Source organism: Podarcis gaigeae, assembly GCF_964106915.1.
Source record: "Podarcis gaigeae genome assembly, chromosome: 14".
In the NCBI taxonomy this organism is placed as follows: Eukaryota; Metazoa; Chordata; class Lepidosauria; order Squamata; family Lacertidae; genus Podarcis; species Podarcis gaigeae.
In genome coordinates, this window is record NC_139690.1 from 44,784,951 (window position 1) to 44,798,168 (window position 13,218).

The window sequence follows — 13,218 nt, forward strand, 5'->3', positions numbered from 1 at the left end:
CCCCAATGTTGATGAGGTTTCAGGGCTCACTCAGCTGAAGCGGGGGGGACCTCCCCCAGCTGAGCAGCGGCCAGGGCCAACTACACTGGCCCTCGTCTGCGAGGCGCTGAGGTGAAAGGGCCCCAGATCTGGCAGCGAGAGCAGTTGCTGTTTCACCCTGTCTAGCCCAGGCTTCCTCAACCTCAGCCCTCCAGATGTTTGGAGACTACAATTCCCATCATCCCTGACCACTGGTCTTGCTAGCTAGGGATCATGGGAGTTGTAGGCCAAAAACATCTGGAGGACCGAGTTTGAGGAAGCCTGGTCTAGCCAGCTGGGGCCAATGCAGCTTGTTTCAACATTGCAGTATATCGCCAAACCACAACGTCTGGCTGTCTTTGGTGGAAAATGTTGAAAAATCTAACGTCGCCCAGCCCTGGTGTAAAAGAAGGCAGGCCTCAGCTTGATACAGTGGTACCTCTGGTTATGTACTTAATTCGTTCCGGAGGTCCATTCTTAACCTGAAGCACCACTTTAGCTAATGGGGCCTCCCACTGCCGCTGTGCGATTTCTGTTCTCATCCTGAAGCCAAGTTCTTCACCTGAGGTACTATTTCTGGGTTAGCGGAGTCGCATACATAACCTGAAGCCAATGTAACCCGAGGTACCACTGTACAGTCATGTTAGTACAGGAATATGTTTTATACCTTTTCACCTACATCCACCTGGTAGATATTCTGAAGTCCAACTCCCATCACCCCCCATGCTGGCCATCCAAGCTATTCTGCTGCCATCGGGGATGGTGGATGACACAATTCTGTCCGATTCCACTGGCTTTCATTCACAGCACATGGCGAAGGAGCCCTCCTGTCCTTCGCCCACAGGCAGCAAAACACCTTGTGCCGGCCCTGCACCAGCAGTGTGGGAAGGGGGGGCGATGGGGGCGGACCGCCCTGGGTGCCCTCACTGAGGGGGGTGACATTCGGTGCACTGTCTGCCCGCAACTCCCAAGCCTGCCCCAAGCCCTCGGGGTAAGGGGGCAGAGCTGCGCCACTTTGCCGGCAGCATAACCCCCTTCTCCCCTTGTTCTGACAGCTTGGGGGAGGCTTGGGTGGGTGGCCGGTGCACCGTGGGTGTCCACTATGGGGGGCTCGCTTCACCCCCATGAACGGCTCGCTCTGCCCCCGGCTGCAGGGTGCATGGCCACTCCGGGCACCCGAGCGGCTATCCCATGCCTGGGAGGGCACCCTCCGTGCTATGGCCCCCTCGGGAGCATGCCCACCATGGGCAGCGTGGACATATGTTCCGCAACAGCCCTGCACTCAAAGGATACTGCCCTTCACCACTTTGTATTTCAGGCCAGCAATGTATTCCACCACAATGTCGATGAAGCAAGCAACAAGGCCGGTGAGGATCCCGATCATGGCGCAGATGACCCACCGGCGAATCTCCACCGTCCGGAACGCCTGCGTTAGAAGAAGTCGCAATCAGAGGGGTCTGCCTTATTATGCTGCTTCTTACTGACACTATTCAATTTATGAGTGGCCTAATATAAATCACCTCTCTATCTGGGGCATAATATTCGACTATCATCTTAGGAAAGGCTATGGGAAACAGATTTGAAATTTTTGGTTGGTGCTGTGCGTTGGAAAGAAAATTATATGAAAATGATAAATACCGTTGGTTTTGACTCCCAGTAAGCTAGCAAAAATGTATAAGACAGGTACAAATATCTGCTGGAAATGTAAAGAAAAAGAAGGCAGCTTTTATCATATGTGGTCTCGTAAGGTAATAAAAAGCATTCTGGGAAATGATCTATAATGAATTGAAAAAAATGCTTAAAATAACTTATAAAAGTTATTATGTAGCTGGATGATGGCTTCCATTACTGACATTTTCTGTGGATTTTTGCATGGTTTTTATTGCAATGCATCGCTCTTTCTTCCCGATTTTACGCGATGCTTTAAAAAGTTTTGTAAGTCACTTAGAGGCTCTCTATGTAGCAAGCGACTAATAAGCTGACTAAATAATACTGGGCTGTGTCAAACATGAGTCATAAGGAGTAGAAATCAAGGGATATTACATTATTTTCAGTGTGTCTACTCTGAGTAGAATGCAGTTGGATATCGCACAGCAACAACAGATTAGGTTCCGCTGCATTTTTAAAATGTGGAATTTCGGACGTGGGGAGGGAGGCGTACACATAACCAGATCTGAGATTTTGGAGGAGGAACCCCACAGCAATCCTTCGGCCCTGGAGATGGACTGACCGTATGTTTGATCCTCTTCTCTTCATCCAAGAACAGCTGGTTCTCACAGTTGTCATAGTCCAAGCTCTTAACCAGCAAAAAAAGAGAGAGAAGGGAAGTGAGAAAACAGAAACAGGAAGCCAGGGGAATGCAGCCTGCTCGGGAAAGGCTCACTTTGCCTCAAAACTTACTAAAAGCAGCACTTTCCAAGATTGCACCATCCCACCAATGCCCTCATGCAGCCTTGTATTCAAGTGGTAGTCGCCTGATCGCCATAGGCGAACAGGACTTTCATGGAGGGCGAATCAGTGGAGGAAGGACAGAATGTTCTTTACCTCCCTTGTGCCCTGCACTGAGAAGAATTGAAGCCTCTTCCTCCTTGTCCAGCACAGAAAAACAACCAAATGCTACAGCTTTTTATTAGTTTAACCCAGGGGTCAGCAAACTTTTTCAGCAGGGGGCCAGTCCACTGTCCCTCAGACCTTGTTGGGGGCCGGACTATATTTTTTTTTGGGGGGGGGGAATGAAGAAATTCCTATACCCCACAAATATCCCAGAGATGCATTTTAAATAAAAGAACACATTCTACTCATGTAAAAACACCAGGCAGGCCCCACAAATAACCCAGGGATGAATTTTAAATAAAAGGACACATTCTACTCATGTAAAAACATGCTGATTCCTGGACCATCCACGGGACAGATTTAGAAGGTGACTGGGCCGGATCCTGTCCCCGGGCCTTAGTTTGTCTACCCATGGTTTAACCAGTTGAATTATTAGTTAACATGATTCACATACATCCAGAGGATTACAGGCTCCACATCTCTGCAAAATACGCAAACAAGAAGGAGCAGACCTCTCCATAACTTTTGTGGGTTTATTGTTTACAAAATCTGCTGGATAGCTCTCCCGGGTGGTGGGTAGATCTCCCAGGTTATAACCAACGTCCCCACCATCGCACGCCAGTTCCTTTCCAGTCGGAACCTTAAGCTGGGTGCCCACCTCGTACTTGAGAGAGAGGACTTTCTCACTGTGAGGGATCTCGTTAGGGTGCGCCCGAGGCGGATCCATTTCCTGCAAGACACAATCGTCACGATTCTTAATGCCGCCTATCACAAACTGGGTTCATTTTATTTTTTTATTTCACGAAATCAACATGCCACCTGATCGTAGGAAACCTCAAAGCGGCTAGCAAAAATAATAAGAGCAGTGAGATCATTCATAAAAGCAATTAAAACATTCAAAAAACGGAAACCAGCAATAAGAGCGCAAAACACCTCAGTGTTCTAAATATCTGGCTAGGCCTTAGGTTTCAGGGCTGAGGTGCAGCCTTCTCAAACTTAGTGACCTCCAGATGTTCTGGAGCCTGCAACAGATGGGCACTGTAATCCAGAACATCTGGAGGGCACCAGGGTGGGGGTTGTCTTATCAGCCCCCAACTTGGAAGGACAAGCTCAGGGCCAGGGGCCAAATTTGGCCCTCCAGGCCTCTCCATGTGAACCTTGGGAGGGATGTGTGAGAGAGAAGAGAAACTATTCTAGCGCATAAATAGGAAAAACTGCATGTGTTGCCCCGCCAATTTTTGCTTCTGGCCCCGCCCACCAGCGGCATGCGGTCCTCGTGAAGTTGTCCAAGAAGGATTGTGGCCCTCGGGCTCAACACAAAGTTTCTCCCTTCTCTAGAGCAGGGGTCAGCAAACCTTTTCAGCAGGGGACCGGTCCACTGTCCCTCAGACCTTGTAGGGGGCCGGACTATATTTTGAAGAAGAAGAAAAAGAACGAATTCCTATGCCCCACAAATAACCCAGAGACACATTTTAAATAAAAGGACACATTCTACTCATGTAAAAGCACCGGGCAGGCCCCACAAATAACCCAGAGATGCATTTTAAATAAAAGGACACATTCTACTCATGTAAAAACATGCTGATTCCTGGACCATCCATGGGCCGGATTTAGAAGGCGATTGGGCTGGATCCAGCCCCCGGGCCTTAGTTTGCGGATCTCAACCTGTGGGTCCCCAGATGTTGTTGGACTACAACTCCCACCATCCCTGAGCTCTGGCCTTGCTAGCTAGGGGTGATGGGAGCTGTAGTTCAACAACATCTGGGGACCCACAGGTTGAGAAATGCTGCTCTAGAGGGTGCCCGAAATGTCCCCTCCGAGGCAGTTTCTGAGTGCTACCCAGCGGCCTCTTGGCTCCCCCTCTGCAATGCTCACTTACTGGTCCATGTTCGTCATCGAGGTCCACGTAGCTCATGCGCCCGAGTCGCAAAGAAGAGGAGGACGGGGTGAGCTGAGGGGGCAAAAAAAGAACAGGCATGTCAGTGAGCCAGTCAGAGGAATCAGCTACCAGGCCTCAGGTAAAGCCTCGTCCCTAGATGAAAAGGCAAGTTACCGTATTTTTCGCTCTATAAGACGCACCAGACCATAAGACGCACTTAGTTTTTGGAGGAGGAAAACAAGAAAAAATAATATTCTGCATCTCAGAAGCCAGAACAGCAAGAGGGATCGCTGCGCAGTGAAAGCAGCGATCCCTCTTGCTGTTCTGGCTTCTGGGATAGCTGTGCAGCCTGTATTCACTCCATAAGACGCACACACATTTCCCCTTACTTTTTGGGAGGGAAAAAGTGAGTCTTATAGAGCAAAAAATATGGTATTTTCATGGTCCTGTCCTTCCACAGTTGGTTACCAAACCCTTGCCATTTGGACTGCTGTGTTTGTAAATGGCTGGGTTAGCTGCATATGTGGATAGGAAGGCAACATGAATACAGTGGTACTTCAGGTTACAGACGCTTTAGGTTACAGACGCTTCAGGTTACAGACTCCGCTAACCCAGAAATAGTGCTTCAGGTTAAGAACATTGCTTAAGGATGAGAACAGAAATCGTGCTCCGGCGGCGCAGCAGCAGCAGGAGGCCCCATTAGCTAAAGTGGTGCTTCAGTTTTAGAACAGTTTCAAGTTAAGAACGGACCTCCGGAACAAATTAAGTACTTAACCTGAGGTACCACTGTATTTAAAATAAATATTACTGCAATTAATTTTATTTCTCACACACCGTTCCCCCAAGAGGAAGGTCACAAAGGTTTTAAAAATCATTATTAAAAAGAATCTAAAACAAACTGCAAGGACAAGAAAATTGTTGATAGGTTTATTATCTTTTTCGTAAACCACTCTGAGGTTTTTGTTTACAGTTAAGCGGTGTTTAAATTGTATTAAATAAATAAAATAAATATGAATATGGTTGGTCATGTGAATATATATGTTTGTGTGTGTACATACATACATACATACATACGTGTCTTCATGCTTCGGAATACAGTGGTACCTCGGGTTAAGTACTTAATTCGTTCCAGGTCCGTACTTAACCTGAAACTGTTCTTAACCTGAAGCACCACTTTAGCTAATGGGGCCTCCTGCTGCTGCCGCACCGCCGGAGCCCGATTTCTGTTCTCATCCTGAAGCAAAGTTCTTAACCTGAAGCACTATTTCTGGGTTAGCGGAGTCTGTAACCTGAAGCGTATGTAACCTGAAGCGTATGTAACCCGAAGTACCACTGTATTCAGTTAAACATCTGGCTAGTTCAGATGACAACCTTGAGCTAGGGTAAGAACACTGAGAACTTAAAGAATAAGAGTCACTTTATCCAGGGCAGTCCACATATATATATATTGGCCTATTCCAGCCTCTTTTTCTTAATGGTGACTGCTTCTGCTCAGAAAAAGCATTTTGGTTCCAGAAATGCATTCTGATTGAACAGACAAAATAAACCGATAGAATTCTACAGGATGTGCTGCTAGTGTGTGAAAACAGTCCAGATCCAACGATCCCAAGGCATGCATCTCTAGATTACAGAGATGTCAGGTGCCATACTGGTTCCCAGGCACCTTCACCTGGTCGCAAGTGGCCAATAGCTAGGTGCAAAATGCTCCTGGCACCCGGCTAATTTTGAACACTGATCTTCATCCCCTCCCCCAATCTGTGGTTTTTATCCAGTGCTAGACCCCTTGAAATTAACAGACATGACTAATTTATTCTATCCAATCCAATGGATCTACTCAGAGTAGGACTTCATCAGATGCACTGCTTTGTGCTGTTGTCCTTGTATATATTATTAACTGTGTGTCAACCTGGATGTTATGAAACTCAAGGGAGGGGCACTGAAATAATTTTAGAAGGGGGAAAAAACAGAAGAAGGAAAAAACAAAACATGTAATGCTGAAGGAATTTAAGACATCGTAATTCAGATAATCCTTCTCCTTATGCAACGAAAACAAAGCCCACGGAAGTCTTTTTGTCAACCGCTTTGAGGTTTTATTACAATCAAGCAGTATATAATTTTTAAGAAATAAAATGAAAAAGCAACGATCTATGTCAACTGGAAAGGAGTCAACAGCAGCAAGTCACAGCTTGCTAGTCTGAAAGGCAAGAACTTGAATGAGAGGCGCTGAATTTCCAGTTCTTGGTCATGGGTCACTCAGTTCACTGCTAGCTTAAAAAGGGGGTTAAATAAATTTTAAAATGCTGGCTGATTACTGCTGGACAGAAGAGTTGCTCCTCACAGCATCAGAGCACTTGGGAAACAAAGAATTCAAGGGAGCACAAACCATCACAATTCCTAGCATCTGTTTATATAGAAACACAGAGGGACAGCATTTCACCTTTCCAAGTCAAACGCAACATCCTAAATGGATGGACTTGGCTCCCAGTTCCCTAGAGAACTTCCTGAGCAGCCAGGATGAAACTCAAACAATAGCAAAGCTTTGGGGCAGAGGGGCACATCTGGAACAAGACAATCTCCTGGTCTTGGAGCTGTACGACTGGGGTGGGGGGCAGAGGCCCCAAAGCTCAATTTGGGATGCAGAGATGTAGAAACGTAATCCTCATATTTAGGCCATGCGACAGTCTGTTCCAGGAGCGATCCCTCCTCAATTCTTAATTTATTAAGTGGGCTGGCAAACTGCCAAACGAGCAAAATGACATGCAAACTGTTCACAATCAAGGAGATCTAAGGCAGTGTTCTTCATCCAGGCCTTTTATGATAGATTCCCTGATGCTGGAGCTTTTAGTTCTGATCATTCAAGACCTCAGAGGTAGAAGAAAGCACTCTGTCAAGCTCGCTTAGGGGAAAGAGGCAAATTCCTGAGCAGCAGGAATAATACTAACATATGTACGTGCTTTTTTTTTCTTGCCAGAGTCTTCCAAAAGCAGCTTACAACAATTTTGTTGTTGTAAATACTTCCCCCCCCAAAAAAAAAAGATTTGCAGAGATTAAAAACGGTCTCAGAAGGCCAAAAAACCAACACATTTATTGTGGGAAATTTCCTCTTTCGAGGTAAGGCACGTGAAGTCTGACTGCCAGCATGTGACATTCCGAAATATAATGCAACACTTTGACTTGGTTAAGAAGGGAATGTATTTTAGCTAGGGGGGTAAATCACAACATTTCATATATTTAACCACACCGCTGCCAGCTTGACCTCATGAGACTCCAAAAGGACGGAGACAACTGCTTTGCACTCAGAGCAAGACTGGAACGATCAAATCAATTGTTGAGTGTAAAGTCTCCGTGTTTATAATGTCAACACTCAGGGGAAGCTGTGAGCTGCTCCTTCAAAACTCTGAATGGGTTGAAACAAGAGGGTGGTTATTACAACTTGCAGAGACACAACTCACTAGCTGGGAGCCTGAAATGGGGAAATGCCGGACTTTTGCAAAATTGTCCATCAGCTAATTGCTAGGGCTTTGGGCACTTTGAGACCAGAACTATTCATTTCCCAACACCCAGCTGATGACCGGTGCTGAGAAAAAGTCACTAACTATCAGTGTTAGAAACTGACATATGAAAACTAGGAGCTAAACGGCACCTTAAACCTAGGTTACAGGCGCAACAACAGAATGTCAAGGCGCACTTTTATAATAACAAGAATACAAAATGAATGAACTGCAGCTAAAATATTATGTTTATTTTTCACATGGTCTGGTCCTTCCTTCCCCTGCTCACCCCCCTAATATTCTTAAGAGGGTCTCTTCTCCGGTCTTCAGAGAGTAGCTAGAAGGGGAGAGGCAGAAAAAGGTCCTCCTTTCCTTCAGTTTCAATCTGAAATCTTAGGAGTACTGCGTCCATAGCTCCCTGGGCCAACCTAATGTAGCTCACAGCACAGGTGGAGTCAGGGGGGGCAGGGGGAAAGCTCCCCCCCCCCCGAATCAAGTAAATAAATAAAAATACTTAACTCAAATAGAAACTGTAGAAAGATTTCGACAGATTTTTCTGAGCAATCGGGGTCAAAAGCAAATAATTTGAAACCACCACTGTCGAGACATTTCATTCTGAATGCTAGACAGAGCCAGGAATAGGGTGATTTGGGTATCCTGCCCCAACCCCAGACATAAATCCTGGCTACACCCATGGCTCACAGGGTTGTGTAAATGAGGAGGTGGGGAAAGTAAAGTATGTCGTCTTGAGCTGCTTGTTAAATGCAATAAACAAACGAACACAAGAAGCTGGCATAATTGTGGCCAGACCAATGGCCCGTCCAATTTCAGACAAGTGATGGTCACTGCCATAACTTTAACGTAACGGTCTAGTCTTCATGCTTTGGATTAATGGTCTAAATTAAATAAGCACATAGGTCGTTGTTTTATACTGAATCTGGTCAGGGGTCTGCCTATTTGCACCAACTGGCACTTTGGGTTTTTCGACAGGCAAAACCCAGCCCTACCTGGATGCCAGACGTTGAACGTGAGATCTTCTGCATGCAAAGCAGATGCTCTAACCACTGAGCTTAGATCCCCTTCCCTATAGACCAGCAAACAGTACACTTATAACTCACCTCTGAAACCACCTGGGGGAATCTGCGACTGGGGAAACGATTCTCGTCTAGGTCAGGCTAGAGCCAAGTTGTGCCAGGTTGAAAGAGAGAGAAAATCCAGGAACCAGAATCACCAGCCCCGAGATGCCCCTGAATGTGGAGGCTGCAGACCCCGCTCAAATTCATTACCAAACCCCACACACTGCCTCTTATCAGGCCACTACCTGCGAAGTGGCCACCCATTTCCCCTGATGTGTGAGGGGGAAGCACTTTGCACATGCTCAGAGCACGCTTTATACTTGCTTTTACTTATTTGTGTATTCAAAACGTTTCTATGCTGCCCCCTCACCCGGGATGAAAAGGCACCCGGTCCCAGCTGTGCCATGGAACTGAGAATGCACCCTGGGTCTATGCAAAGGTGACAACGAAGCCACAAAAGAGCAGGTGACACGGGCAGCCCCTTTGCTCATGTCGTAGGATTTTACAGTTGGAAGGGACCCCAAGGGTCATCTAGTCCAACCCCCTGCAATGCAGGAATAACGCAGACAGACTCGTCCCCACCCCACCCCTTAGCAATGTTCGGGTCCAGCTGGATCAGGCCCGAGCCCCTTTCAACCAAGCATCTTGCCTCTAGTAGGGGCAGCGGCCAGTCACATAGACAAGCAGGCAGACACAGGCAGGCAGCAGACACACACACACCCCTGGCCAGTCCAGAGGCAGCCACAGAGGGGGATGACTGCCTTAAGAAGGGGCTCCTGGGCTCACCAGCTGCTGAAACAACTCCCCGGCCTTGAGGCGAGCCTTTCAATTCTTCATTCCGGAATGGCACTCTGGACATGCTCAGGAACACCGCCCCCCTCCCGCCCTCACCAATCGAGCCCTTGGGGAGGTCGACTCCAGCCATCGTCTCACATCTGTCAGGCAGATGAGCGGAGTTTTACTACAATAACGTCCCGGGGCAGCAGTAAAGGAGACTTCGCCTGCTGCTGGAGGCTCCCCGGCTCGGCGCTCACCTGGCGGGGCGGGGCGGCGGCCCCTCCGCCCGTGCCGTTGAGCAGCGGCGTGGCCTCGCCTTGGCCCTCCGGCTCGCCCTCCCGGCCGGACCACGACACCATCTTGGCCACGTTCGCCATCGCCCGTCCGGCCCGCGGAGACAGGAGGCCGGGGATGCCCCGCGCAGAAACCACGAGCCAGCGGTCATGTGACCCGTCCCCGCAGCCGGCGGAGGGGCACGTGACTCGCCTCCAAAGCCCCGCCCCGACTCCCCTTCCCGCGGCATCATGGGAGTTGTAGTCCTCAGGATTCCCCCAACCCATGCACTTGTGTGCTTTCATTCCTGGGCAGTATTAGTATAGGCTTTATTTTCACTTTTAGCGCTTATCATTTTAATAACGTTTTAATCTGACCAGTCTTTGATCATGTTTATTTCTTTGCTTATATCCTGAGCATGTGCAGAGTGCGGGAATCGTTGCAGCAGTTCCTGAGCCCCTGCGTCTTTTCTCTCTGTTTTTGGTACGAAAATAAATGAAAGCACCCTGTGAGAGACATTGACTCCCAACAAAAAATTATGGCAGTTTATTTAATTTTTTTTAATACTGTGAACCGCCCTCGGATCTTCGAAGGAAAGGAGGTATACAAAGTTAATAAATAAATAGCGGACCCTCCAAGTGTCCCTATTTTCCAGGGACATCCCTGATTTATAGAAGTCTTCCCGGTTTCTGATTTGATGCCGGAATGTCCCACTTTTCCTTAGGATTCCCCTATTTTCATTGGAGAAATGTTGGAGGGTATCGAGTTATCCAACCCCCCAAGCTGTCTGAAGGCAATCTTGTATAGGGCAGGTTTTTTATGTTTTATTATGTTTTTATATATGTTGGAAGCTGCCCAGAGTGGCTGGGGCAACCTAGGAAGAGATGTGGTATATAAATAGTAAAATTATCATTATGGAATGGGACATCCCTAGTTTCACTGGGGAAATGTTGGAGGATATGAAATAGACAATTTCAATGTGGAAAACCAGCCAGGTGACATCTTTGCACGATTTATTCCTGAATTATGTCTGATCCCATTATAGATGTGATTAGTTGTGGCTGATACCTTGACAACCTTCGCCAACCGGATGCCCCCCAAACATCTGGAGGGCACCAGGTTGCCAAAATCTGTCTCATGTTTCAAATGTTAAGAGTTTTCATAGGAGCACCCAAAGTAATGCCTGCTTGGAGCATCTGAAACTTCGATATACTTGGGAGGGTTTTGTGAGATTCTGGGTGTCTTCCACTCCAGCCAGCTATGGATAAGTCCCAGAGCATTTTATTTTACAAATCATAAATGAATTAGGCAGTGCTGAAAAGACACTCATAGGTTTTAAGTCACATTCCCAACTCCCTCAATGAATTCTGCGCACTGTAGTTTACCCCTCAGTGAAAACTCCAGGCAGCCCTCCACAAAGTACAGTGCCCAGAATTCTTTGAGGTAAATAATGTGCTTTGAATGTGCTTTAATGTGTAGGATGCATGCACCCACAATCTGAGAGTCTTCACTGTTGCTCGCAAGATCTGCCAGCCATTCTCCTGTCCTGCTGCTGCGGAAGGATGGGTCAATCTATGGGTTTTTCTCCATTTCTTACCCCCCCCCCCATCTCAAATTTAGTTCTCCACATTTGCAATTAATATTTTTCAAAGTCCTCGTGTGCAGATTTCTCCCAACTCTTCTCACCCGAGGCTAAAAAGGCTACAATAAGACATTTTTGTATGCACTTTTTACTAATCGCATATATTTGCAAAGCCGCTTGCCATAATAAAACACACTTTTGCATGTTATTTTCGCTAATTTAGGCATGCTTTATCCTAGTCTTATGTGTTTTCTGTACTTTACTTTGTGTTTGAGTTCGCGTACTGCTTTGGAAAGTATGAATTATGTACATTTGAATGTGAACTGAATCAATTCCCACCACCAACCACCTTGTTCCTGTTCAGAAGCGAGAGGCCTCCCAGCTCCCCAGCAACTCCTTCGAACCGGCCCATCTGTCTGGGAAAAACCTGGTGAGGGTGGAAAGTCCAGTGACTGGACATCAGCCAGCAGGACAAATGATCCTGAGTCACCCAGCCACCAACCTGACCTCCCTGCCTCTCGCTTCCATTTTTCTCCTTCCAATCACTTGCTTTCTGCAGACCTTGCCCCGTTCTCAAAGGCGAGGGAAAGAACATGAGAAATGGCTTTGAAAACAAGGCTATGGAAGGAACCTCTGCTTCTCCTGATGTAGTCGTACTCCAGCTCCCATCAGCCTTAGCCAACACGGCCATTGGTTGGGGTTGATGGGAGTTGTAGTCCAGCAACATCTGGAGAGTCGCAGGTTCCCCACTCCTGTCCTGACTGCATGGATCTGTCTTGACAGCTGTTAATTCATATTTACAGTGGGACCTTGGGTTAAGAACTTAACTCGTTCTGGAGGTCCGTTCTTAACCTGAAACTGTTCTTAACCTGAAGCACCACTTTAGCTAATGAGGCCTCCTGCTTCCGCCGCGCCACCGCCACACAATTTCTGTTCTTATCCTGAAGCAAAGTTCTTAACCCGAGGTACTATTTCTGGGTTAGTGGAGTCTGTAACCTGAAGCGTCTGTAACCTGAAGCGTCTGTAACCCGAGGTATCACTGTACTTAGAAAATGGATGGGAAACCTGTGTCTCACTGTGGAGGCACTTCAGAGCTTTCATGGCTAGTAACCATCAATAGCCTTATTTCCCATGAATTTACCTAATTCATTTTGAAAGCCATCTACGTTGGTGGCCCTCATTGCCTCGTGCAGGAGTGAGTTCCATAAAAACAGAATTGTAGAGTTGGAAGGGACCCCACGGGACCATCTAGTCCAACCCCCTGCAGTGTAGGAATCTTTCTCCCCAGTGCGGGGCTCAAACCCACGACTCTGAGATTAAGAGTCCCACACTCTGCAAAGATGCCCTTCCTTTTATCTGTCCCGAATCTTGCAACGTTTGGTGTCATCGGACACCCCTTGAGTATTAGGAGAGATGGCCTTTGGTTTGGACTCAGTCTGGCCCTTATGTTTCCCTCCCCTTGTGGTCTTGATTTATCGGCTACTTTTAAAATGAGGCTGCATTTTAAATTGCATTTTAACCTGTATTTTAAATTGGTTCCCCCTCCCCCCCTTATGTTTTTACTGTGAT

General features: G+C 47.2%; 1 protein-coding gene across 1 annotated transcript in view; it reads right to left on the reverse strand.

Annotated features, from left to right (window-relative positions):
• Positions 1 to 10,236, reverse strand: part of CLCN7 (chloride voltage-gated channel 7) — a 36,933-nt gene extending 26,697 nt beyond the window's left edge. Inside the window, exons 1-5 of the mRNA XM_083711490.1 lie at positions 10,052 to 10,236; positions 4,451 to 4,522; positions 3,230 to 3,301; positions 2,249 to 2,314; positions 1,312 to 1,444 (exon numbers count right to left, since the gene is read on the reverse strand). Of these exons, the coding sequence (XP_083567616.1) occupies positions 1,312 to 1,444; positions 2,249 to 2,314; positions 3,230 to 3,301; positions 4,451 to 4,522; positions 10,052 to 10,171 (463 nt within the window). The 5' untranslated portion in view covers positions 10,172 to 10,236. The remainder of the gene's footprint in view (positions 1 to 1,311; positions 1,445 to 2,248; positions 2,315 to 3,229; positions 3,302 to 4,450; positions 4,523 to 10,051) is intronic.
• Positions 10,237 to 13,218: the final 2,982 nt, after the last annotated feature.